The sequence below is a fragment of the Hirundo rustica genome, chromosome 3 (assembly GCF_015227805.2).
Source record: "Hirundo rustica isolate bHirRus1 chromosome 3, bHirRus1.pri.v3, whole genome shotgun sequence".
In the NCBI taxonomy this organism is placed as follows: Eukaryota; Metazoa; Chordata; class Aves; order Passeriformes; family Hirundinidae; genus Hirundo; species Hirundo rustica.
The window spans coordinates 97,122,270-97,149,169 of record NC_053452.1 but is presented as its reverse complement, the minus strand read 5'-3'; the positions used below and the strand labels follow the sequence as shown (position 1 = coordinate 97,149,169).

The following is a 26,900-nucleotide window of genomic DNA, read 5'->3' as shown; positions in this document are numbered from 1 at the left end:
TGTTTATTAGCAGAGATCTCCAAGCTCCGAGGCGAGCGGCTCGGAGCTTCCAGGCTGAGAACCCCGCGGCTGAGAGCCCCGCGGCTGAGCGGCTTCTAGGCTGAGAACCCAGCGGCTGAGAGCTTCTAGGTGGAGAACCCAGCGGCTGAGAGAGCTTGCTCCTCCCTCCCACCCCCTATAAGCGGGGGAGGGTCCCAGGGAGGATACAAAAAAGACCACAAATCAGGGGTTTCAGGGGGTAACAAGGTGTGCCCACCCCCAAGCTTCAGACCACTAAAATCCAGAGCCAAAGGAATTTCCCCCAGGCTACCTATCACATGAAGCCCTCTGCCGGAGATTTCACAATCTGGGAGGGACCCCGGGAGTGATAGGCAAGCTGCCCCAGAGAGGGGGGTTGGGGCAGAAGGGATGTTACATATCATGTGAGGTATGGGATGATTGACACAAAACACCTTATTATACAGACAACACAAAAGGGATACAGAATTGGGGATACAGTAAAACGAACCATAACATAAACTTCTTACAAAAATCTAATAAAACAGTTCTGCACCACCACAGCAAAGCACTCAGGAGCCCTCAGGTAATGGCAGACAGTTTCCTGATTTCTCACCGTAACTTATAAAGCACCCAGAGAAGGAGACTACCCTGGACCAAAATGAGCCAAGGGAGTTTCTGAGAACCCCCCATGAGGCAGGAATCCTGACTCTGCAGTGTGAGCAGCAGATTCGACTTGCACCTGCTTCTCAGTGGAGTCCAGAAGGAGCAGCAGTGGTGCAGGTGACCCCTTGAGCCTTTCCCTTTTTCAATGAAGGCATTTAAAGAGCTAATCTCCTGCCCAGTTTATTTACAACACTTCCAAGATGGGCTTAAAGCTCTTTTTTTCTTGTACTTCCATTGCTTAAGCCAGCCCTGGGTATTGCTGAGAGGAGATCAAAAGCCAACACACCCGTGCTGGGCCACCGACCCAAAGGGCCGAATCCAGCGGGGCCGCACAGAGCAGACGGTCACTCTGGTGGCCTCCTGGCGTCAAACGCTGAAACGCGACCAGAGCTCCTTCCCCGCTCCGGAAAGCCGGGGCTGCCTCTATCGGCCACCCTCAGGAGAAGCCAGTAGGCTGTGCGGAGCCACTTCAGCCCTTCCTCCAAACCGCGGGACCACCTGCGGTCCCTCCGCCTCGGGGAATGCGGGCCTGCCTCGGGCCCCGCCGCTCCTTTCCCGCCATCGTCCCGCAGGGGGAGCGGCGGCCGCCCCAGTCTCGCGAGAACCGCCGCCGCCGCCATCGCCATGGAGCCGCCAGTGCGCGGCCCGCCGGGGCTGTCGGCTGTGCTGGCGGTGAGGGGGAGCGGGGCCACCCGGGGGAGCGGGGCTGTCCGGCTGGGACGGGGGAAGGCCCTTGCTGGGGGCGCGCTCCTTGCCGAGCCCGGTGCCAGGGCTGCGGGGCGCGGTCCGTGACCGGCCGCGTTCCGTCGCTGCGGCCGCCCGGTGACGCCCCTTCTCCCGCCGCTGCCTGATCCGCTTTCCTTCTGCCCGCAGAGCACGGACTGGTCCGAGCCCTGGCTGCTGGGGCTGGCAGCCTTCCACCTGCTCTGCTTCCTCCTGACGTGCGCGTCCCTGCAGCACCGCCGGGTGCAGATCGGACACTTCCTCTGCATGGGTGAGTGCACGGGCACACCCTGTGGTGCCGGGCACCAGAGTAGTGCCTGCAACTTGGTATTTCTCCGCTAGCAATGCATGTCGACGATAATCTGCGATAGAACCTGCTATAACTTATAAATATGTATTTATTTTATTTCCAAGAAAATAAAATAAGTGACTTGAAATTCTGGCCTTAATGAGGAAGTGGGCTTGATTAAGGTTTTTGCATGGTCATTATTGTGTGTGTCACAGCTTCCCAATGAGGTGTTGCTGTGCTAGAGAAGCAGAAAATAAGTTGTCTGAGAGCGAGCAGTTGCTTTGTACTCTGCCTCGTTTTAATGGTGCAGTTCAGTGAATAGGGTCAGCTTTAGTTTCTGAAGCAAGTTCACCATATTCCCTGCTGACAGCCGCGATAATGGCATGAGACTGGCTTGTACACTGCAGTAACAACTTGTGTTATCTCGGGGTTTATCAGCCTGAGAATCCAGTGACATTGCCTAGCCAAAGCAGGCATGGCTGACTGGCAGAGCACACACTAGCTTTGATTTAAGATCACGTGGATTTGGATTAGATGATGTATTATGATCAGTTTGTTTTTAAAGAAATACTAAATCTAATATTTTTTTTATTTAGTGGGCTTAGTGTACTGCGCTGAATATATCAATGAATTAGCAGCCATGAATTGGAGGTAAATGTTTTCACTTTAATTTTTTGCATATAACTATGCAGTACAACATAGTTATCACATACTTATAATAATTGCATGTACCTGTTGTACTGTTTAAAATCTGTTTATATGGATGCTGGTAAACTAACTTGTCAGAAAACTGAGAAAAACAGGGTGCTATGGTTAAGGGGAAAAGAATGTGAACTTTGGTTTGGGGGAGGGTTGGTTGTTTGTTTTGTTTTATTTTGTTTTTTCTTTGTTAGGTTTTCTTTGGTATTCACGTTTAATAGCTCAAGTGAAGAACCACTTCTCAAAAATACTGCTGCTGCTTTATATACTTACTTATATGTATAATAAGCATTAACATTTGCCCGTTTTTCTAAACCTGTATACCAGAATTAAACTAATGGTTAATTTTGATATTTTGAACACTGAAGTAATCTTTCCTTGATACGACTGAAAGTTATGTGTTTAACACCACTTTATGCTGGCATCTAATTGTAGTCATTATGTTTCACTTCAGCTATACATGACCTAATTATAGCTTTGCTACATATGTTATCTTTGTTATCTTTCTAATATAAGTAAGCAAAATACCTAAAAAGTAATTTCAGATGCTTCAGAATAAGCAGGATATATGATGCACTCTTGTAGTCATGTTAGTTAGCTTTTGCACAGAAAAACTGTAAAGAAGAGAAAGGCTGATACTAATATTCATAACTGCGGAGGTGTCAGCTGCCTCTTTCTTGTGATTCAGTACACTAAAATGCTGGCCTGTGCATGGTGATCCCAAGATACGGGGTGATGTACAGTGTCCATGTAGAATACTTGCTGGGAAAGTTGAATGTATGCACTACACTAAATAAAGCTTCATCTTTCATTTCCTTTTAATTTCTTTCAGGCTCTTTTCTAAATACCAATACTTCGATTCAAGAGGAATGTTTATTTCACTTGTATTTTCAGCGCCACTGCTGGTGAATACTATTATAATTGTGGTATGTATGTGTTCATTCATGTAGGTTCTTTCATTAAATGAGTAAGTAAAAGTATATGGATTAGTTGAATTTAATAATTTACTTACTTTTCAGGTCACCTGGGTTTACAGAACATTGAATGTAATGACTGAACTAAAGATGCTACAGCAGAGAAGGAAAGCAGAAAAAGAGAAAAAGAAGTGAAAGTGCCAAACTCTATTTTTCTTTCTTCAGATATAATAACACCTTTTCGGGTAATCTGTCTTTCTGTGTAGGTATGCAGGAACAGAAGTATTTTTGTGTCCAACGTCAAGAGGACTTTGTAATTGTGGCTGTGGGCATTGAGGTGAAAGCACTTATCTACAGTACATTTAAATTGGATGTGAAATTATGAAACCCAATCTTAACAAGTCTTTGTGCCCTTCACGACCAAGGCTTTTAGTATTGATGAGACACAATCTTCCACTTTCCATTTTCCTGTGTATTTTTTTACTATGTCTTTATTTTGTGCTTATCAAGTATCAGTTATTCTGTTGTTTAAGCCAATTGGAGCTGTGTTGTGAATTACAGTAAATGAGAGATTTTATTCTGAATAACTCAGGAATCCATGCTTCTGTGAAGCACTTCTTTATAAACCAAGTTTCATACTTCCTATGTGTACTGTGTGCCAGTGGCATTTCTAAATAAAACTATCCACTCACTGTATCTTAAATTGAGTTAATTTGTGTTCATTTTTAATCAGATTTGTTTCCATCTTTTTTTCTCATAACAATTCACAGTTTGGCAAATTCCCCAGTTTAATTTGTGTAAATAATTCAAAATTATCTCTGCATTTCTTTCAATTTATACTTCATGTTCTTAACACTTCTAGATAAACAGAATTTTATAAAAGTGAAATTTGGTAGTTTTATGCTTCTTTGTAGAACAGAAGGGAAGGGAAGAAACTTAGTAATGTTATAAGCAATTTGTTCGCTTTTTAATGCTTTTTAAAATAAATAACTGAAAATTAAAAATAGGTGAAAAGAAGGCTTTAGTATCCCTTCAAGTAGCCTGTTTTTATTGAATTAAGGTAATTTGAGAAGGGATATAGATAATACTTTCTACTAAATATGGATAGTCTCTATATTCGCTAAATATGGAGACTATGATATTTAGTAAAACTTGTATCTTCATGTGGAGACGTACAGTTCTATCTAAAATAAGTGTCATTTAAGACAGGAAAAATGATCTATAAAACTGATAGTAATGTGAAAAACGTTTGGGTACAAAATTGCAGAACACTAGTAAGTTTATAAGCTAAGAAAGTATTTGTAAAACTAATTTTAATTACTTGAATAGTCCTCACCAGAGTGGAGATACAGACTTGAGGAAAAGAGCAGATGCATGTCATACGCAGTTTGCAAGTCTCCTGAACAGGGAGAAAGTGAAACTCCCACTGGAAGGACAGTGAAGTGTTAATGTTGGATCCATTTCTTTACCTTTCCTGTGCCTCTTCCTTTACCCACTTATTTCTGCATCCAGAACTACTGGCAGCTGTACTACTTTATATTAGCAAACTAAATAGAAGTAGGTTTGTGTGTTGTCCCATTCTGACCGTTCTGCTGCGACTCTTCGTGCAGTGTTGGGTGGTGTCAACTGTACAGAGAAATCTCAAGTGGTCTGGTAGATAACGTGTGCTTTTTGGGAAGGAGTGGAGAGAATGTCCAGATGACTGCCAGGTGGGCTGTGGCAGCTGTCACCAAAGAACAGACCTTTCTGATTTCATATACATAGGATGTTGTCCTTCCAGGCTGGTTCGTAAAAGTTCAGCCTGTTCCTACATTTTGATGGGGAGAATTGCAGTTTTCACACATGGTCCTAAGCATGACCCTGCGCAAATGTGCTCCTGACTTTCCCATTGATAACTGTTCCGCAACAAATCAGCGCACAATTGTTTCAGTGTCATATTCTTGAAACTGGAATACTTCATATGGAGATACCACCTGTTATCAAGTAACCCTTGGTTTCACAGTGTGAAGTGTATGAATTTGATTCACAGTAAGTGAGGAGGTTCAGAGCAGCTGAGCAACAAGTCTCTTGCAGTGGAAAACAGTGTGCCTTATTTAGTACATCCAAGGCAAATTTTGTCCAGGTAGTTTGGTATTTTGCCTATTGTGTGTGTGAGTTTGGAAAAAAAGATGAATAATACTTGAAGGGTTAGCATCTCAAAATTGTGAGTTTAAAACCTTCCTGGATTCCTGGAACTACAGTAAGTAAATCTAACAGTTCCATGAGATAACTTTTCACGAACACCAAAACCTGGTTTCCATATATTGCAAAAACATGTGGGTTGAAAGGGATCTTGAAGATCATCTAGTTCTGGCCCACTGGCCATGGTCAGGGATTCCACTCACTAGACTGGGTGGCTCAAGACCCAGTCCTACCTGGCCTTGAACATTTCCAGGGTGTGGTATCCACAGGTCTGGGCAGCCAGGACCCTACCATTTTGTGAGTGAAGACTTTCCTCCTAGCAACTGATCTAAACCTGCCCTCTTTTAGTTGAAAAGCAATCCCCTTTGTCCTATCACTACGTGTCCTTATAGAAAGCTGCTCTCCCTCTTTTTTGTAAGCACCCTTTAAGTACTGAAAAGCTACAACCAGGTCTCCTCGGAGCCTTCTCCAGGCTGAACATCTCTGTGTGACACCCCTTCCTTCTTTGTGTCACCTGCAACCACTTAGCTTTAGGTCATCTGCAGACTTGCTGAGGTTGCACTGGATCTCACCATGTTACTGATAAAGGCATTAAAGGGCATCAGTTCCAAGATGAGGGGCACCACTTGTGACTGGTCTCCACCTGGATGTAAGCAATTGGCTACAGTCCATCCAGCCACTTTCTTATCCACAGAATGGTCCACACCTCAAATCCCAGTTCAGTGATGACGATGTGTCACAGGCCTTGCAGAAGTCTATGTATCTGTCAGTATTCTCCTGTTGATGGTTGCAGTCACTATCATAAAAGGTCACCAGATGGGTCAGACAGGATTTGCCCTTAGTGTAGTCTTTTTGGCTGTCTTGGGTGACTTTCTTGTCTTGCATGGGGCATGTGTGTTTGTCAGAAAAATACTCCCATTTTCTACATTTCAGAAAGATTCAAATTTATTGGTGATCTCCTCTAGCTAAACTTGCCTAAGAAACACAAGTGTAAGAGCAAAGTTGTTTGTTGGTTTCCTTGTTTGATTTTTTTTTAAGTAGGTATCATAAATGGTAAGAGAAGCCCTCAGTTAGTGAGGCATGACTTCTTTTCATCATAAGTCTGGATTTATGACATAGTGCAGTAACATTAAGCATGGGCCTACTTGCTGACAAACCAAAATAATTAGATCATGAATTTCGAGGCTGTTCTGCCTGCTGAGAGTTTGTATGTATAAGTGAAGGAGAGCCAGATGTTTAAGACTGGTGGAATACCTTTGCTTTTAATTGGGGAAGCTGAATTTAGGTTTCTTGTGAAAGAGTCAGTTTATTTCATTTTCAAACATGCGTACAGAAAACTGGTCACTGCTCAACTGGATCCTTTGGAGAGTGAGACGAGACAGGTGATTTGTTACTGGTCTGTGTATCTCGAAGGCAGTGACTCAAATCTTCAGCCTACCTTTATGTGTCTTTCCATTACAATGCATGGTGTCAGCTTCACGGGAAAAAAAAACAAGGGAGAAAGTAATATTAACCTGGTAATTTTATCATAGTAGAAGGTAGTTTGTTGCACTGTGAAATAATGATAATCTGTGAAAAAATCAGAAATTAATTGGCAAACTTGCTGGAGTTTGAGGTTGGCCTCTTTTCCTATGATTACCTAGTAACTGAGATGGGTTTCCAAAAATAAGAACCTAGAATGCTCTCTTTTTCCATATCCACTGAAATACCATATTCTTAATGTGGGAAGTATTTTAACCTTGTTTTGGTCCAATGAATCTCATGATTCTAGATAAAATGGAACAGATGCAATAAGGGATTTGAAATGTCTCTTCCTCAGCAGTATTTCCTAGCTTAGTAGATACATTGATCTCCATCTCCAATAAAAACCCTACCTATCTCCAAAAGGCACAGGACAGTGAATTGAGGTCTTCTACATCCTTGAGTGTATTCTCAAAGAACATAACCTCGAGTGTATAAACAAAGAACTTTGAAGGACAGTCTTAGTGCTTTTCAACAGCTGGATCTCGAAAGGAGGGGCACACTCTAGAAAAGCTGTGTTTGAGTTAGATGGTGATCTGCTGTGGCTGTGAATCCTAAATGGAGCAAAGAACTGCTTTGTGGGTGTTGAGAATCATGAGCTCAGAACTTGAGCTCCATTTTTATCGAAACTGAGATTTTCAGGAAAAAGAGAAGTAGTGATTCTTTGTCCTAACAAGACAGAATACAGCTGCAGTGTAGTAATTGTTCTGTTTCTTCAAATACAGCTAAACATTTTTGCATATTTTTATAGGCTTGATTAAAAGTTCTTGATTAAAAGTTATGGATGCAATCGTGTAGAATGTGCTCTAGGGTGACCCTGCTTGACCAAGGAGGTTGGACAAGGTGACTCACTGTGGTCCCTTCCAACGTGACCCATTCTGTGATTCTGTAATTTTTCACTTCAGGTGAGCACACCATTTTTATAATTAATGTATCAAACTTGTTTGTTTGTTTGTTTAGAGAACACAAACACGGTGTATATTTCTCTACTGAAATATTTTTAATATTTTAAATTTTTAAAAATTATTTTAATGTGTTTTAACTAAATACTAGTTGTTTTTCTGTCCATCAGAGAAGAGATCACTGTCGGTAACCAAACTCTCCACTGGATGTCACTGTCTCACACGCAAAAGCTGACTCAAAGCTTTCCTTTTACGAGGGTTCTGTAGAGCTTTTCACCATAGCTTCATAAATTCTGCAACATTTTGGAACGACCAGGAAGCCTTGGACTGTAGCCTCTGAAAACATAAACTGTTACCTGAGCTCCAAGATACTTGGAGCCACTTTCAGGTGTTTATTGGCACTCTTGCTTTTTACACTAAAAAGTAGCAATGATGAGGTACATATTTCCAGAGTCAGGAAGTATATATGTGCTTTAAAATTTCTTAATGCATCAAGGGAATAAATTCCCTGTTCGCTCATACCTACATTTCATGAGGAGGATCCTGTCTTCAACCAATTAAAATGTAATATAACAATGAAAAATAATTATTGTGTGACCAATATGCAGGAAAGTTTACTGAAGCAGTCTAGTTCACGAACCAATGAAGCTTTTGCATGTCCTCTATTTTTTTGTGATTTACCATTGCTTAATGCAGTATTACCATTTTTGTCCTTGTTATGTGACAGCTGTCAGTCGTAGTCATGACTGAGGTTCTCAAAAGTCACTTCAGACTTTCTCCACCACCTGGCAAACAGTGCTTTGGAGAGTTCAGAGTTTTTGTGACTTCATTTGAGAAGGTCTATGTGCTGTGTTCTCCACTTGATGTTCTCCTTTGTCTACCAGGTTTTGAGCCTGGTGTTTTTTATCTTTGCAATTCATCCAAGTTCTATTTTCCACACACCACCTGTTGAAGAATAGAGATTTGGAGTTTGAATGGACTTTGTCCCACTTCCTCACAGCATTCACATTCACATAACAACAAAAGATTAGGCAATTATAATGCAACATGCTTGAGAAGTGCCAGCCTCATAAATCAAACCTGATGTGTTTTGTCGACCTCTGTTTTAGAATCTATCTTCTTCTAACTAGTTCCTCCAAATTCTGGCCATACTTAACACCCCTACTTTGCTGTAATACCAGAATAGTGTCATACTGAATAGAAAAAAATCTCAGGGGACTCCAAAAGTAGGCCTCTGTATTTCCTATATTTGCATTTATTTTTTCATATAAATGTGAACTGTAGGAATCTTTCTCATATAGTTTCAGAGATGAATGAAGCCAGAAAAGGAGCTGTAACTGGTAACATGTTACACTGCTACAAGCACTGATTTTAAGTGGTCCCACTGAAATCATGGTCCTATTTTCTTTGGCATGGTCTAAAGTTAGAACCAATTGAAACTAGCAGGACAGGATCAAATATATTGCCTCTTTTCATCTGAACACGTCATAATTAACAAGGCATTCAGCAGAACTGATTGAAACAAGGCACATGCCTTAAAATGGACAAGTTCCAAGTGTCATTTACAATAGACTTGTTAGTCCAGCCCTGAATCAAAGAAATACAATCTTGTGTACCTTTCTTCCCTTGTGTTCCATCAAGAAGAGTTTGCATAGTGGCCCAGGGGGAGGCAGAATGTGATTCAGCTGGACAAAGGGGCATCTAGGGTAGTACCCATCACTGAAATCACTCATCTGTCAGTATTAGAACTGTGTAAACACACCTGAGTAGTTTCAATCAGCAGAGGAGGATGTGAGGTTTTGTGTATAATCAGAACCAATACACCTCAATCTTAAAGAACACTAAGCTTGGGAGGGTTTTAATATGGTAGGATCTACAAGTCATGAACCATTTTGGTCTGTAACTGTAAGAGTAATGTCTCTGATAAAATACTGGTCACCTTGATTTAGTGATTAGTGAGAGTAATCAGCTTCCTATAGCCATCCTGGAAAGAATGTGATTTCTAATGTCTGTCCTCAAGCAAAAGCTGCACAAAAATCAGGAAGCTGATGTACTAAACAAATAACATGGAAGCTTTTGGCTCTTTATTGCAAAGGACTTTCTAGCAGAGTCCAGGGAACTGTAAGATTTTGGTTGTTTAAATACAGTCAATTCACAGCAGTGTTGAAAAATGGGCTTAGAAATAGATTTAATGGTTTTACTTAAAGGTGTTGTATTTGTATGTTGATAGTGAGAGCTTTTGTAAGTAATCACAGGCTGGTTTTTTAAGTCCCAGAATCAACACAAACAAAACAGTTCGGTTTTATCTTTTTTGTTGTTTCAATGTCCCTAAGTCCTAAATTAGACAATTCAACAGTATTTACCAAAAATTGGGACACTACATCCACTTGATTAAAAATAGCTAATTTATAAAATAAAAGGCTTATGAGACTGATTTCTTTCTAGCAAATTGCTTTATTGATTTTTACCATCAAAAATTCAAATAAATTAGTAAATAGTGTATGTTATACAAGTTTTCTGCTTCCTCCATGTTGGAAGAAAAAATGTAAAATGCAATATTAGCTGACTGGATTTATATGTGAGCAAACGATGACGATTATAATGGTATGTGACTTCATGTAATTCTCTTTGAAGTAGAAGTAAAAATATTCCAAAATATTATTAAATAGAGGTCCTTCATAAACTGATTTGTCAGTAACTTTGATACTTATAAAAAATAAATTGAAAATGTGCAGAACACGTAGTTTATACATGAGCTGTGGTTTCCTAAACCACTAACTTGCATGAAGTTTATAAAAGGTTTGGCAAGTTTTAATTTGAATGAAGTATGTTGGGGCTTTCCCTGTTTTTCAGATGGTTTCAAAGTCTTTTGCCCCCCTGCATAGCTCTGAGCCAAACCGAAGGAAGAGATGGAGTCTTCAGGTTTAGATTTTTCAAGGTTGCATACTTCGTTTATTTTTCCTTATCTTACAATTCTCTCAGCGTCCGACAAGATGTTCGCAGCTGCATGGACTTCTCACGTCTCCCCCCGAGCTGGGTTGTCCTTATCTTTTATACTAATTGCTACGTATTTCTTGTTTACTATTTCTTACCAATGTCTATCACTATTACTAAAAAAGTCATCTTTACTTTGACCCAATCCTCACTAACTACTTTGTGCCACGTCAATGCAGCAATGGAGTGAGGGAAGGAGAATGAAGAAGAAGGAGACGATGCCCCAAATTCTCCATCTTGTCCCCGTTCACTTCAATGCCAGGAATCTAAAATTACTATTTTTTCAGCCTGTGATAAGCTAAACTACTATTTTTCACACTCTTGTGGCCTGTAAACCCTTTCTCAGTGTAGGAAGTTTTTCCCATGGACTCAGATCAAAGCCAGTGTCTCTCTGAGCTCTGGGCTGGGGTCCCAGACCCCCCTGCCCAGGTCCCTGACCCTCCAGGGCAACCAAAGGAATGCCCTGGACTCCAACAGAAGTATACTGAAGATACTAATTTGTACATTTATGTTAAAAGAAAAGCTCTGAAGAAACTCACAGAATGACACATTATTCTGAGTTGGAAGAGAGCCACAAAGATCAAGTCCATTGGAATTTTGTAGAATTATAGAATGTTTGGATTGGAAGAGTCTTTGCAGGTCATCTAATTCCAACCCCTCTGCCATGGGCAGGGATGCCACTCACTAGGCCAGGTTACTCAGAGGACCATCCAACCCAGGCTTGGAAACTCCTAGAGGTGGGACATCCACAGCTTCTCTGGAAAACCTATTCCAGTGTCTTACAATCCCCAAAGTGGAGAATTTCTTCCTAATGTGTAATGTAGACCTACTTTTTTTCAGTTTGAAGTCATTCCACCTTGTCCTGTCACTACAGGCCCTTGTCAAAAGTCTCTCTCCAGGTCTCTTGAAGGTCCCCTTTAGGTACTGGAAGGGGCTCCAAAATCTCACCAGAATCTTCCCTTCTGCAGGCTGAACAACCACAGGTCTCTCAGCCTGTTTTCAATTTGACTTCAACCCTTCAGTGTTAATAGAAATCATCCAGAAAAACACACAGTCTCAAGTGGAGTGAAATACATTGGGGTCTTTCAGATTGTTTTTTGTGGTACAAATTTCAGATCATATAAGTGTATTTATAAGGTGAAATTAGGTAAAATTAATGCACTTAAAGACAACTTGTCATGGTTCTATCATGATCAAGAAATATAAATGCCAAGTAAGATAAAATTACAGGGGAAAAAAAAGGATATTATTATCACATTTTTTGACTGACTGTTTCTTTAATTCTCATGTATGTTAATATCTATCAATATTGACAAATTCCAGCCAGCTATAGTTTAGAAATGTGACCAAAAATCCTTTCAACTGAAAAATTGAGACCGTGTCCTCTCAAATAAAAGCAGCCTTCTTTTAGAAGTTGAATCTTAAAACAAAATGTTGAATGAAAATGCTGAAATTATGGTAATTGTATTAAATTTAATATTCTAATATTATTATTTCTAATATTTATTTTGCCTAGCAAATGACAGGTTAAAATATCAGAATATCATACTTGATTAAACAACACTAAAACCTTCTGACTTTCTTGTATTTATGCTTATTAGGTAGAGACATATTAATTCAATTCCAATTTGCAACAATCAGTGTCATTCAATACCATTAACTTTGATAATTTCTGTAGAAGATACCCTTTCAGAGTGGTCATCTTATTTAAGTTTAACCCTGCAATATGCTTTATTAAATCATTAAAAAAAAAAAAAACACAAGTGGCGAATATACATAATTATTTAAATTAAATACATAACTAGCCATATTATATCTTGGCTAGAAAGCGATTAGTTTGCTTTATAACCCTTAGAGGGCTCCATTGCTATGTAGGACTGGAAAACAGACTAATTTTATCATCTTAACATATTCTGACATCGACTGTAATTTAATTTAGGCCTTATATTAACTCTGTATACATGGGTTTAACTGTGCACAAAGCCTTCCAAGCTAGCTAAAAGGTCTGATGATGTAGATTTAGGATTGTGAGATGGAAGAGAATGCCTACAATGCCATTATGTGTAGTTTTACTGGAATTAGTGTCAAAAAATGTGAGAAGATTCTCAGTTCCCAAATTTTAAAAATATGAGAACTCATCTAACAGCAAACAACTAAAGCATGACTTAATAATTTCTCATTTTCTGAATGTTTCAGTGTCCATTCAGAATGTCTGTGTGTAAATTACAACATTGCAGTAATTTGCTCTTTAAAAGGTTGAGGCAGAGTGTTGCCTCCAAACAACAAATCTCTTAGGACAGAGAAGCATAAGAGTAATTTCTTTTTTTTCTTCCGGGGAATTCAGATGTGACTCAGCTCCGTTGTAGAGGCACAAAACCAATTAAGACTAACGACAGTTCTAGCAAAGGGCTAGCACCACAAATAAGAAGTGTTTGATATGAAAGAGAAGAAAGAGCATGGATGTGGTAACAATGAACTTTCATCCCTGTTTCAGCTGTCTAGAAGATGCTCTTTTAAAGGCCAAAGTGGAAAAGTGGAGGCTACTGTGGTTACTCCACAGTAACCGAGACATCAGAGACCTTGAAGGACAACTGCAGCTTCACAGACTGATCCTGTAGGATGACATGCTCAGCAAATGGGAAGAGGTTTGAAATTAAACTCCTAGACAGAAACAAATCTGGCACGTATAGAAATATAGGGGAAATGAGGCACTGAAGTTAAATGTGCTTTTGTTTGTTTAAAGTTTTATTTTTTTAAAAAAAATCTAATATTTAGATTGTTAATATTTGGATTCTTAACAAGAAATTGTTAAGAAAAACCAAACCAATAACCAGAGGAAAAAATACATGGAAGAAAAAAACACGTGATAATGTGAAAGGTTTTGTGGTAGTGGTGGAAATAGGAGAGCAGCCATCTGGAACGAGGAAAGGAGAAAACAGCTATGTGAAGGAAAATAGAAATGGACAGTGAAGTAAAAATAAGTGTTTCTTACAGCCTGCAAGCTTTCTCCAGGAAAACGTAGCATATTCCCTGCATAAAAATCCTCCACAAAGCTCTTGTGAGAGAGACCTGAATTATGTTGTGCATGTAAGCTGGAAACTCTTCTAAACCCATCAAATCATGACTTTGAAAACTCTTTTTCAGAAATAGCAAGACAATAAATAGGTCAGTGCTGAGACTTAAAAGTAACTAAATCTCATGCACTGCTCCCAGCGCTCTGCTGAATAGAGAGACTGACCACAAGATATTACTCCTTGTTCCTTTATTCTTTGGGTTAGAGTGTGCTTTACAAGTAAAAATGCTTCCCTCACTTCAGTTCATCTAGGGCATGAAGACATTATCCAAGACCATTTTAGCACACAAATCTGGCACCCTTGTCTTTGCCAGGATCAATATGTTGCTGTGCATTTTCATATTCACCTGATTTGAGCTCACCAAAGCGAAACATCTGCCAACACAGTCTCTTCCTCTGTTACGTTCCCCTTACCATAGGAATGGGAAGTCCTGTCTTACTCCGCCCAAAAGGCCCTAATGGATTTCTTTCAACAAGCTGTGCTCTAATTGCTACAGGATTCGGTACCAGGAGACTACTTCAGAAGGCCTCTGGTTCACCCTGTATCCTGGAGAATGCTGAATGATTCTCCAATAGAAAAAGAAGAAACTGCCCACCTTGCTAATATTCTCTCATAGTCATGGTGATAATTGATTTTTTGAACAATAATTGCCTTTATGAATATTAATTTTTATTCTTGAAGAGGTTCATTTTCTAAGAGAAGAGAAAAAGAAAATAGGTATCTTGGAAAGAATGGGATGTTAAGGGTACTAAACCAAAATTGTATGCCATCTTAATTGAAAGTATTCGTCTAATACTCATAAAACGCCTATCTAAAATTAAAAAAAAAAAAAAAAAAAAAAAAAAAAAAAAAAAAAAAAAAAGTTAAATTAATTAATGACTGTTTTGCTAGTAGGGATAGAATAGTTTAAGGTAAAAAATATGTATGGTATGTATGAAAGTTCCAGCAAATTTAAAAGAAATAGGCAGGAAGGAAGGAAAAATTATTGCATGAATCATACTCCCTTGGGTAACAGTGTCAGCAGACTTGAAATCATCATGTTGCATAGGACAAACAGATGAGCAAATTGATGAGTAACTGACAAAAACTTTTTTTTCCTGAACACTGAACTGGCAAACAGCTCTTTTTATATAATAAAGATGTGAGGTAATCACTAACATCTCTCTGAAAGTCAGAGCTATAAAGAAGGACATAAAGGAGCAGATGCTGTGTTATGATAATGCCCTGACAAATGCCTGCAGTAGCAGCCATGCTACTGCAAAAAGCTCCCTCACAGACCTGTTTAATCAGAGGGGATAGACTTTGCTCTTACTATTTTAAGGCAGATATTTATGGCATGGTTTAGCCCATTAGGCTTGTTTCAGTGCTGTATACCCTGTGGCTCAAATTTCTTAACCAGGAAGGTTTGAATTTAAGCTGACCTCTTGGTGTGGCCAGACTTGTTCTTCTGCTGGGCAGTTTGAGAGCCAGCACAAGGAATTTGGATAGTCGATGAGTATAGACAGTCCTTAGGCTGACGGTATAGATGAGTATTTTTTAAAACACTCTGAAACTTCCTTTTTTTAATATCTGTCTCAGTGTGATCTCGCAAGTTAAGGTTTTTAAGTTCTTTCTTGGTTAGGCAGGGAGGTAATGGATCTGATGTATTTCACTCTGCAAGTGTGTATTGATTGCACCTACATTAAAGTGATGCCAGCAATTCCCTTCCTCAAGCAGCACTTCAGTTAACCCGGGAAAGTCTCTGCACAGAACTAGCAGTAAGTTATTAGAAGAAAATTTTAATACTAATATGAAAAAAATAACCATATACAGCAATAATATGCCAAAGCTTTCATTAGCAGAGAGATACCTACAAGAAACAGCTTGGACACCAAGGGGAAACAGAAGACTGTAGACACCAGAGGGGAGCCAGTGGGAATACTCCCTTTTTTCCTCTTACTTTTCTGAAAACTGTATTTTCCTCTCAAATGAGACTTACAGCTTGAAAATACTGATAAATGCTGCACTACAGCAAGATTTCACGACATCTCATGTCTCCTAAACGTTGCACATTATGCAACTTCAGTTATGATTTCCCAAACTGTAGTTTAAGAACAAAAGATAAAAGGTTCCCAAAGAGTGTGTGAGAGCCATTGTAGCCTCTCTGCAATGTGATAGTATGCTCTTTATGGTCGGGATGGAAATACAAATAGTAAGGAAGATAGAAAACAAATCTAATCTATGTGGCTAATATTTCAAAGAAAAAAAAAAGAGACAAAATGATAATTGGTAACAAAATTAGACCTCTTGGCTACAAATGAGGGCTACAAAAATGATCAGAGGGTTCGTGCACCTCTGTAATGCCCCTGTGCTCTCAGTGGTTTTAGGGAAGATCATTTGATACACTCTAAGCAGTGCATGGGAGAAACAACAAAAATTCCCAGGAGCTCCAGTAACAAATCAGTAACTGACCCACAGAGGGTTAATATCTTTTCCCCCATTAACCCTTTCTGAGGGCCAGCTTGACTTTCTTACAGGGGAAACCTTTCAACAGGTCTGAGTTACATCAGAAAACCTTTCAACAGGTGTGATGGGCTCAGGCCATCTGAGAGGAGGAAGATTTTAACAGTGGAGAGCGGTGGAGATCGGGTATATCACAGGCTGCCATGATCTTCTGCTAGAGATTTTGGATTCAAACAAAAATCAGTTATCCTCTTTGTGGCACTCTGGCTGTTACCCCTGTGGGAAAACCTCCTCGCCGCTTCTCCCAGAGTAATTCTGTGTGGAGAAACCCAGTTTATCATTAAAGTTTACTCTGGTCGGCACACAGGAGAAACAAAAATTCTCAGGAGGCTCAATAGCAGTGGGGAGTGTGATTAAGAGGAATTTGTATGATAAAGAATTCTTCTTTGTTTATACAGATTTCTGTACAGTTCTTAAGGCGTGTACTGAGCGACTCCCTTTTTGGGAACAGAACCGAGGCCTCACCCTCTGTTCATCCTTGTTTGTGCTTTAGGACAGTGTTTGTGACTTGGGCTTCTATGGATATTTCCACAGCAGGGAACCTCTCCCTTCTTCCAGGATTGACATTTCTGGTTCTTCCTGCAGCCTCCAAGCAAACTGAAGATGTGGGAGAGGACATTCTCATTGAATAAAAGAAAGAAATTAAGTAAGCTCACATACTGCTTTCCCTTCTTGATTTTGAGTTCATCTCAGGATTTTATGCCCTGCCACCCTACTTCTCAGGCAGAAATTATTATCTCTTTCCTTATTAGAGTGCAGGGTTATCTACTTCATTTAGAAATAAATCTGTTATACCCTGTGGAGAGCACCTTGTCTATACAATACTATCATTATTCAGCATTAGAACTCTGCTTGTCTTTTCACTGTGTGGGTTTTGTTTATTTTTCAGAAAGATGAAAATAATTTATTTTAAAAGTTTATGATATTCTTATACTCAGAGCTAATGGGAAGGGATAATTAATAAAAGAAAGGCTCTGTTGGTCCAGACCAAATCCATTCGAGTGCTGCGTCTCTACAGCAAATAGCAGTTACTGTGTAAAGCTTATAAGAATGAAAAAAATCATATGTCCCAGCATCCCACCAATTCCCACCACACATCACCTGGTGACTTTTGCTGTGGGACATCCTGATAAGAACACAGCTGTTAAATAGCCTTTGATGTACTTTCTTTCCCCATGAAAATGCCTTAATTTCAATGAATGCTTCAGGGAAAATTCAATGGTGGTGTGTTCTTCTTGGGGCTAATTTTCAAGGATATTCACTCACCTCTATGAGATGCAGAAAAGCTGTAGTCCACATTTTCTGTGGAAGATGAACTGAACCCAATGGGTACTTATAGCCTAAGCAAACCTATGGAAAGGCATGGGATCAAGTCCAAACTTAATGAGCTGGGTTTTTTAATTCAATAAAAATTTTGGTAACAATAATGCTAATTTGGTTGAAATTCTTCCGCATTTTCCAAGCTTTTAATGATTCCAGGTCAACTCTGAAAGCAAAGTACATAAATAATGGATTTTTGATGCCATGTTCCCAAATAACTGGACTCTCTTTAAAATGATAGGTAGATGCCAATCTGTTTCACTACCTCTAAGCTTGACAAATTCCATGAGAATGAATAATATGTCTACTTTCTTGTGCTCCTAAGTGGGGGTATATGGGATTTTTCTTTTTTTTGTTGTTTTTTTGGAAGTATATGTTAATAATTTTGGAACTGATATTTCAGGGTTTTTGTTTGTTTGTTTGTTTGTTTGGGTTGAGTTGGATTGGTTTTTAGGAATAAGCTCATTTGAGTAACATTTTTGTTGGTAAAGGTTTCTCAAGTCTAAGCTGAAACTGCTGACCATGACCATTTCAGACAGAAAGAGATGGAGGGAACCTCTTGATAAACCATAGCTTGAGGAATGGGAACCTCATTTAGAAAGTTATAAAACTAGACTCAATCACAGTTCTGGCCTGGTTAAGACATGAGCTTGAGACTCTGATAAAACTAGACTCAATCACAGTTCTGGCCTGGTTAAGACATGAGCTTGAGACTCACCACATTGGAATGTACTCACCAACAGCCTCTTGGACCTTCTTGGGCAGCCTGTTCCTTCTATCTCCTGTCAAGGGCCCAAGAGAGAGAGAGCTCGATTATTAGACAAGGAAAAGCCTGGCTCAAAGTCCAACCTGCAGGACAAGGTGTCCTTGCAGTCATGCCTCTTGGATCTCTCCAACCTTGGTGAACAGTCTAGACATCAAAATGCTCTGGAATGAGGCTTTCTGTTGTATTTTGTCTTGCCTGTAAATGTTAATAAAGGATATATATTTTGGAAATGCTTTAAGGAATGTTTAACTAAATCTTTACTCATTGTTTAAGTATCATACTGGAAATAGATGGAGAGGTTTTTTTATTTGGATTACTCAAAAAAAAGAAAGAGAAATCACTGAGAAATGTGCTTAAAAATTAGTAACGTTAGTTTATATGTTCATAATATTTGGGCTAAAACCAAGAAATCTTTGAAACAAGGCGTCAAAAGATAGAGTAGCAACAATTCAGAGTTATAGAAAGCTATGTTATTTTTTTGAAAGATTGCTGTACAATTTTAAGGAAAAATACTCTGCTGCAAAATGCTTGGGAATTTGCATTTTTTTTTTTTAAATAATCTTCTTTCTTTCTTGATTATAATTGTTCTTGTGTGGTGGTGCAGAACTGTTTTATTAGGTTTTTATAAGAAGTTTATGTTATGGTTCATTTCACTGTATCCCCAATGTTGTAACCCTTTTTGTGTTGTCTGTATAACAAGGTGTTTTGTGTCAGTCCTCCCACCCCCCTCTCTGGGGCAGCCTGTCTATCACTTTGAGGAGCCCTCCCAGGTTGCGAAATCTCAGGGAGAGGGCTTCAGGTGATAGGCCCCCGGGGGCGAATTCCTTTAGCTTTGGATTTTAGTGGTCCAAGGCTTGGGGGTGGGCACACCTTGTTACCCCCTGAATCCCCTGATTTGTTGTCTTGTGGTACCCCCCTGGAACCCCTCCCCTGCTTATAAGGGGTAGGAGGGGGATTCAAAGTCTCTCTCTCAGCGTCTCAGCCTCGGAGCTCTCAGCTCGGAGCCTCTCTGCTCCTCAACTCTGGAGCTAATAAACATCTTTTAACCTGCTAAGCTGAGAGCCAGCCTTTTCTCTTCTGCTGCTGTTGCTGTCACAACACTTTTGGGGTCCAGCTGCTAAGCCGAGAAGCCGAAACGAACCGGGACCATTCTGTGGCTGTGTTGACTCGAGCTAGCCAGAGGTCATCTCCCGCCCGGTGCGGGAGGGAACCAGACACATTCTTGTACATGGGAAATTGTAATGTAATGAATGTTAATATGTACAGTAAAAATAACTACATGCATATGGCAAAGAAGGACTATTGCTAATCTTTTTGTAACAGCTTAAATGATCATTATTCTTGCATTTGTTGATAGGTTTTTCCTGCTTAACTGTTGAAAAGATTTTAGTAGTGTATGGTGGCTTTTCTCCAGGTTTACATAATATTGTTTTCTTGTTGCAAGAGGGAAAATTTACATTAAACTTCATATGTAGTAATTGACATTTATAGTGCATATGGGATTGATTACTTTAACACATGAGAAATCTGGAGCCTTAAAATACAGAATATCATCATTTTCCAGCACCTTATTTACTTGGTGCTATTAAATGCTCCACTGTTGGTCAGTTTCAACATTTTTAATACTTGAATTTTTTGCTATGAGAATAATAAAAACTTTATATATAAAGTCTCAATGCACAGGTGTTTCTGAATGTCCATCAATGTTGTATTTATTGCTGTGTTATTGTTTCACTTGTGTCAGTCCCACTGTGAAATTTTGCCTGAATCTCTGGCAAAGTACCTTTACATCGCCAGTAAAGGTATTATGAAAAATGGATGATTTTTAAGGTTCTTATTTTTGGTCTGAATAGGTATATTACAGTTGTTACAAATTCTGAGCTGCTTTTCCCAAGCAAAACTATATTTGAAATTAGCCAGATCATTTTTCTGAGGGGAAAAAAAAAAAAAAAAAAAAAAGGAAAATTGTACTGGGATTTTGTGCAATATTTTGACTCTGAGAATTGCACAAACTTTGATGTTGTTTCCAAAAAACTTGAAAGCAAAAATGTATAATATGCATCAAATTTGTAAAATTAAGATGAGAATTTTTTTTTTTTTTTTCCCCAGTGGGAGAGCTTCTGCTAACATTACCTTAAAAGTTCTCATTTCCTTTTACTATAAAAAGTAGAGCAGTTTACCTCTCAACTTTTAGGTCAAAGTTATGCCTAAAATGGTCTTACAGTTTGAGGGCAAAACGTGAGAGAGACTTTCGCTGTGTTCCTCAGGAGTGGCATTGCTTAAGCACTGAAGGGAGCGCCAGCCTCAGTAAAGCATAAGATTTCCCACATTTGTTCTCTGCCTATATATGCATTTCCCATGTGTGTGTCCCAGTCTCATTCCATCCCCAAAATTCTGACAATAAAATTCGTGTTGCTTTATCTTAACAATAAACTCTGGCGCAATAACCTTTTTTTTTTTTTTTTTTTTTTTTTTTTTTTTTTTTTTTTTTTTTTTTTTTTTTTTAAAGTTGAATCAGATAACAAAATTATAGACAAGTAGTTAACTTAAGTTTCACATTGTTGTGTTACAAACACAAATGTTTGAAGTGTGATGACAGAGAAGGTCACAGCCACACTATTAATTACAGCACCATCGAAGGCAGGGTGAGAAAGATACTTTCTCAGTGTCCTCTAAGTGGGTGTAGCATAGTAGGAGTTGTCTTCAGGTCCTATCAGAAACTGCTCTTGATCTTCCTGTTAGCTGGGAAGAGAAGTTGCACACCCACAGGGTATGAATTCCTGGTGGGCAGCAAGTGCTGGAAGACTACAAGTAGAAAAGAAGTACTGTATCTCACCACAGCCAGTATGCTGTTCATCCTTGCATAAGGGAGATGTGAAAATGACTGGTGGGCTAGCTGAATAATATTTCTGGACAACTGATTATGCTTTATTTGCCACAAATTTTATTACATCCTAAAACTTTGCTCTTGTCCAGGACTTTGCTTTCACTGACCTTAAAAACATTTCGGAAATATCAGTAAAGGTTACTTCATTTTATACAGAAAGCCAACACTTACAAAGTTTAGGGATGTCTCTGAGGGGGAGAGAGAGAGGCGAGAAGATGCTTTTCTCAGTCAGCAGACAGCTGTTGCTCACCACCTGCATGTGACCATTAGCATGGGAAGCAAAGGGTCACTTACTCTTTTTCTGAAAGTATGAATTAACATTAGATCTATACTGGAGCAAGAAAACACACTACACTATGTAGTTAACTTATTCTAAGTCACTGAAAAAAATATATTACAAAGATGTTATACCTGGCTGCAAAAAACTTAATCTGAATTATTTGTTTGTGAGTCATTAGTGGTAGGTTATTTACAACTGAAAATTTAAACCTCTATGTTTAATTAAATATAGATCTCTTACATTTGACATTTTTATATTTAGTATGTAAATATTAAAGTTTAATAAAAAATTAAAATATTCAGTTTAGATCTTGATTTCCAACTGTTTATTCTTTAAGAACTGAAAGTGTTAACAATGTTTAATGGTTTTTCATTGAATTTAATTTTATTTGCACAGTTATTGGAGAACCACTTTGCCATACTAAATTTTATTTAATGGAGAAATCTTCATTACAATGGTGTCATAAATACCTTATATATATTCAGCATTTACAACTATTCCTTTCTGCCAAAATCAGCTTTAACTGTAAAAGCTTTTTGTACAAGACACTTACTCAAAGGTTACCATTGTTAGACAGTCTAAACACTGTTTTCCATCTAATGCCATGAAAGCCTCTACAAAATGTTGTTTCCTTGTCATGCAACGTTTGGCTGTAAGGAAAATACAAATTCACAATTTTCTACCAAATATTAAAATTAATCACCTAACAACTAAAAACACACTTCAGTTAGTGCGACTATCTGGGAACAACTTTGATGCAGAAAAAAACAACTACAGTTTTTGTATTTCTGCTCTCTCCTTTCGTTGTTGTTGGGGTTATTTTTATAGCAAAAAGCCATGATTCTTCTGGAACTCTGAAGTATATCTTCTATTTTATTATCAGCATATGTGAAAAATTAGGTAAACATTAAAATATGAATGTTGGAAAGCAAAAGTGATAATTTCCCTCACTTCTGTTTTCTTCTAATGAAGTCCCATTTTTTGCAATTTATTGGTAATGCCTCTTTTTAGGTATAAGATGTCCTTGTTTTCATTTACAGAGGTTAATTTCTTTTGTAATGTTTCTTCTTACCTGTGTAATCTCACCTGTTAGCTCCTGATATTATGGGATAAAAAGTTCTAATTTTCTCACTATTTCACAGTCAAACTCCTTCTGCTATTTTAGAAATCGTATACTCCTGACATCTTACACTCTACTATTACTGCACTGAGCACACTATTATTTCTTGTACAGAGGGGTCCTACTGGGAGTAATACAAAGATGCTAGAATCTAAATTCATAATGATCCTGTGAGGAAGCAAAAATTCACTACTAACCTCACTGAAAAGAGAGGAGGAAAAAAATCTTGTCATTCTGGCTCTGTTGGCTCTGCTTTTTACTTAATTAATCCATGGCACTTCTTGATCGGTTCTATTTTATTTTTTGAGGATGAACTGCCATGTCATATCTTGCTGATTTGAACATCCAGACTTCTGCTTACTTCATGTACAAGAGCTCCAAAATGTGCAATGAGATTTCAATAATTCTCACAATGTGGTAGGAATCAGCTGAAGGTTGTAATTACACAGATTGTCTAAGCGAAAGCAAAACATTCCAAGTCGGAACAATGTGAACTGTACAGGCAAACTAGGCTAATTTGAGTTAATTTAATTCACAGCATTATCAGCGATACAACTGGGCAAACAGGACTTAATACAGGCAATCTCTCTTCACATGGAGAATTAGAGCATGTGAAGAATACATGCAAGTTGCGAACACATTCTGCTTGCACTTTGGACTATGCTGGGAGAGGTGGTGTTGTGGAGGAATGAGCTTTTTAAAAGAAGTGTTTTCAGACATGGCCAGTGCACTAAGTGAATGAACCATTAATACTGTTGCAATCTGTGCCTAACAAAGCCATTTCCTCTAGAAACTGGAGTCACTAGAGGGTAATCAAATCATTCTTACAGGTGCTAAATCTGTGGAAGTGTCACCTCAGCTGAGGTCCAGGGGATAACACACCTTAGTCACTTCTGGTTAACCACCCTGGAAAAGCAGACAGGCCACAGTGCATGCTGAGACAGCCCCTATCAGGAGATGCCGACACACTTCCTTTCCAAAAAAAAAAGTGAAAAGCTGGTGGACTGGAATTATTGAGTGTCTATATAGCTGTAAACTACAGCTTATAATTTATGTGTTGTTCTCATTTTTTTCTTCACAAATTTTAGCTGAAGCATTTTTTTTTTTTTTCTTCAGAGGATCTGGCTGATCCTTGGTTAACCATGGCACTGTCCCTCGGCAAAAGTAAAGCTTTTCAACTCAGTGAAATCATGCTCAGATATACTGTGATGTACATTTCAAAGAGATTTTGGAGTTCAGAAGCAAGTTGTTCCACACACTCCTTCACAGAGTATTTGTTAAAAGTGAATTTTCTAAGGTTTTTCCCATAGGTGGTTGCTCATCTCTCAGGATGGCTCGTTGCAGAAGGAAGAAGGAAGATAAAAATTTTAAACTATTTTCTATTAGGAAATCTTTATCAAAAAATTTTCAACTGCTTCTAGCAAACTCCAGGGACACTGATTTGGGTGAGACAATCCATGTGCAATTCAGTATGTAGTTCCAAGAACATGGTGTCAATCCCCTGCTGGACACAGCCAGGTGAGCAAACAGTGAAGTCATTAAAAAAGCGAAAGAGCCTTGGATAATAATAAAAAAAGGTGAGTTCAACAGAACCATGCCCTTCATTGGTGTAGATTTTCACACCCTGGTACACAGAGACTTAGTAGGTTAAGTTGAAGAAGAAATCCTTTGTGAAGTAAAAAGCCCTAGTGGCTACATGTCTCAAAATGTGTGAGCTGAGAAGGCAGTAAATAGCCAATAAAAAAATAACAGCATGCCAGGACACAGTGCTATGACAAGGCCACCAAATTTCATTGCAATGAGAACACATCTGACAGCCCACCAAGTGGCATCTGTAGCCCCTGACCTCAGGTAATACATGTCAGCTGCATGTCACTCTACCTTCCCTTCTCCGAACCAAACTGTGTGTACAGGTTATTCACATGGTGCTGTCTCCAGTGCAAGGCTTAACAGAAAGTGCTTCCTTGCTGTGTACCCCAGCAGGGCCTGCAGGAGAACCTTGGTCCCAGACCCAGCAGCAGAGGCTGAGGTAGGTGCACATGGCTCAGAGCTGGCATTGCTGGCTGCTGCAGATGCAGCTGCTGGCTCCATGCCCGTGGGCTCCATCCCCTCCATGTGCTGGCATGCTCTCACTGGGGTGGGATTTGCTGGCCCTAGGCGGACGACAGCAGGGCTCTCACCGCCCAGCCGTGTGGTGCCTTCACATCATTGATGCTGAAGCTTTGTGATCTATTCCGATGGGTGTCATTTTTATGAGATCCAGGAGCGCTGGGTCTAGGGGAAGGGCATAGCCAGCCCTGACAGTCCCTGCTGCCATGCCCATGGCTCCCCACTCCCTGCCCACAGTCCAGGATTCCACGTCCAGCCCACAGGACACCAGCCCCTGTCCCCACAGCCCCTGTCCCCTCAATTACATGAGATGTTCAAGAACTCTGCCCATCCTGCCTTCAGCTAATAAACATATCTATTTGTGTCCTTAACAAGCACACCAGGCACAAAAATACTAGCTTATGAATTTTGGAACAACGGATACTGACAATCATCAAGTAGGCAGATCATTGCTTTTTGCCATCCTAATATACATGTCCTTCCTTAAATTTACATAGAACTACATGAAAATGTAGACTGGAAGGGAATTCTGTGTGTGATACAGTTCAACCTGCTACTCAAAGCAGGGTTAGAAGAAAATTAGATTCATGTGAACTGGACTTTGTCTAGTTGTGTTTTGAAAGTCTCTAAGGTTGAAGATTTCACAACCTTCTTAGTGATCTTATTTCAGTGTTTAACCCTCTCATGGTAAGGTTTCTTTGTGAAAGTAATGTAGTAACTGTCACTGTTTCCAGAAAGTAATGAAAATGGAAAAAAAAAAAAAAAAAAAAAAAGGGAAAAAAAATTAATTAAAACAAGTATTTCAATTATATATTTTCTCACTGTTTATTTTTGAATATTAGGAAAACCCAAGAATAATAAACAAACCAAATTCCCAAATTAATGTTCTGGATCAGTCTAGGAAACATTTTATTTGACTCCAAAAAAGGTGTGTGTGTGCGCGGGGGGGGGGGGGGGCGGGGGGGGGGGGGGGGGGGGAGGGTTGTGGTTGTTGTTGTTGCTTTTTACTATAAGAAAAATATTTAGCCAAAATTAAAAATCAGTTATTTATGCAATTTTTTAGGCTATTTTGAAGGTACTTATGTACAATCCTTATGTGCTCAAAGGAAATTATGTTGTCTTCTGTGTCCAGAAGTGTATTTTGGGTTGATTAATAGTAAGTAAATATTTTGAGAGTGAATTTTTCTAAATAGTTCAACTTTGTAGTTCAGACTTAATGAGCTGCTTAGGGCTCAGCAGAAGCAGGATTATTTTGTCATATTCATTTTACAGTTGTAAGAAACAGTATTAATAAAGAATTGGAACAACTGAAAATAAGAGACTAGAAAATTGCAGACAGCAATGTTCAATAAGGGAAGGACTGCAGATGTATTGAAATTAATAGAATGCAAAATTACCTTGACAAACCAAAAAAGTTTTAAAAGACCATGATATATAACAAAGTAAATGAAAGATTAACTACTCTGCCCCAGTAGTACAATATGCAGAGCAGAAAAGTTGTCAGTTTTGGAAATGAAGTATTTTTTGATTACAATGGCCAGTACAATGGATGTTAGTGGTATCATGCTCCAGAGCTACAGGTGGACAGCCTGTAATGCATGAAGAGAGTCACAGCCTACAGGACATATAATCTTCCCTCCTCTTCAAAATTTGCTTGAAGTGCTGGTCAAGTTTGAAGCTCTGCTCTTCATGAGGGATACGGAGGATTTGCTGAGTGGAAGAAAGAAGTCTGAGCCGTGTCATGGAACTCTTCAGATCTACGAAAGACTGCTGAAGAGAGGAAGTGAGTGAGCTCTTTTCCCCCTTGGAGTTAGAAAAGGCTTTAATTACAATAAATTTTAGGTTAGGCTTAACAAAAAAATGTTGCCTAAAATCTTACCTTCTTAGAAGTAATATTATTATGGCAATTTTAACCAGATTATTTATTGGGCCCTGTAATATCTCTTCATAATTATG

General features: G+C 39.1%; 1 protein-coding gene across 1 annotated transcript; it reads left to right on the top strand.

Annotated features, from left to right (window-relative positions):
* Positions 1-1,247: 1,247 nt before the first annotated feature.
* On the top strand, positions 1,248-3,991 carry TMEM18 (transmembrane protein 18). The gene is made up of 5 exons (XM_040059209.1): positions 1,248-1,335; positions 1,537-1,657; positions 2,272-2,326; positions 3,207-3,300; positions 3,394-3,991. Exons 1-5 carry the CDS (start codon positions 1,288-1,290, stop codon positions 3,481-3,483), a joined length of 408 nt encoding a protein of 135 aa, XP_039915143.1. The 5' UTR covers positions 1,248-1,287; the 3' UTR covers positions 3,484-3,991.
* Positions 3,992-26,900: the final 22,909 nt, after the last annotated feature.

Bases quoted from the DNA above. Each gene is read 5' to 3' on its own strand.
- TMEM18 (XM_040059209.1), top strand. From the start codon at position 1,288: ATGGAGCCGCCAGTGCGCGGCCCGCCGGGGCTGTCGGCTGTGCTGGCG. The intron at 1,336-1,536 runs GTGAGGGGGAGC...TTCTGCCCGCAG, and splicing joins GGCTGTCGGCTGTGCTGGCG to AGCACGGACTGGTCCGAGCC. The intron at 1,658-2,271 runs GTGAGTGCACGG...TTTTTTATTTAG, and splicing joins CGGACACTTCCTCTGCATGG to TGGGCTTAGTGTACTGCGCT.